This window comes from Aplysia californica, unplaced genomic scaffold, assembly GCF_000002075.1.
Source record: "Aplysia californica isolate F4 #8 unplaced genomic scaffold, AplCal3.0 scaffold02822, whole genome shotgun sequence".
NCBI lineage: Eukaryota > Metazoa > Mollusca > Gastropoda > Aplysiida > Aplysiidae > Aplysia > Aplysia californica.
In genome coordinates, this window is record NW_004800092.1 from 4,033 (window position 1) to 5,118 (window position 1,086).

At 42.0% G+C, this 1,086-nt stretch overlaps 1 protein-coding gene across 1 annotated transcript; it reads right to left on the minus strand.

Annotated features, from left to right (window-relative positions):
* Positions 1 to 347: 347 nt before the first annotated feature.
* On the minus strand, positions 348 to 816 carry LOC106014131 (sulfotransferase 6B1; the record flags this gene model as incomplete). Its single annotated transcript, XM_013091191.2, is given in 1 exon segment — positions 348 to 816. A coding segment is annotated over 1 exon segment (118 nt), but the record flags the coding sequence as incomplete, so codon positions are not given.
* Between the last annotated feature and the right edge of the window lie 270 nt (positions 817 to 1,086).

Genomic DNA, 1,086 nt, shown 5'->3' on the forward strand with positions numbered 1-1,086 from the left:
CCCCCCCAAAGCACATCTTTCTCTAGGTCTTTATACGTACACATTAGAACACCCCTAAAGGGTTTCAAACCACAACCATCAGCACCATAGTCCAGCATGATACCAGATGAGCTGTCGGCACACCCTTCATAATTGTAACATTGCTCAAATAAATGCAGAAAAGAAGATCATATTAAAGAGACCAGAACACCGAAAAGACAATAGATGTGGTAATAATATTAGTATACATTTATAACCAAATTATGTGAAGACTGTGCATATAAGCACTTTCAGTTCCTGCACTTTTAAAAATCGCCCAGTTCCTGAACTTTCGAAAAGTAGTAAAATACAAATAAGGCATTCCCTAATACATTGCACAGCATTTATTAAACATTTTTGAGGGGGAAAAAACCCCGCTGGGAATCTGGTTGGATTCCTATAATTAAGTATTACAGTTCTTTTTGTCGTCACTTCTTCTGGAAATGTGTCTTTTGATGATGCCTTGGGTGGGAATGAGCGGTTGAGGTTGAAAGGGGGGTGGGAGTGGTTGTAGACTTGCAACATCAAGAAGAGACTAACCAAAAACTCCTTTTCTTCCCTTCTTTTCGATGCCGCCTGCATGTGTATCAGTAAAAGTGGAAATGGCGGCCATAATAGTCACCCAGCCCTCCGTAGCTACAGCCACAAGCACTGTAAGTCATCAAGTGCTGCTTTCTACGTCACGGGGAGTAGACAAAACGAAACATCTGGCAACCCTTGAGTTTTGACTCGATGATGCTGTCAAGCCGCTCGCTTTGGGCTACAGTAAACGTGTTCTTCCAGTCTCCTATCTCACCTGGGGAAGGTCGGAAGGGTAGGTGAAAAGTTGCAAAAGTAGGAACATACACGGTTATGGAAAACGAACACACGTACATTTTTCATAGCATTAATTATCCAAACAAATTATCAAATTGCTCATACGAGTACACACACTCACACAAAACACACAAAAAAAAACCACACACACACAAACACACACACACACACACACACACACACACACACACACACACCCCCACCCCCACACCCCCACCCTATCTATCTATCTATCTATCTATCTATCTATCT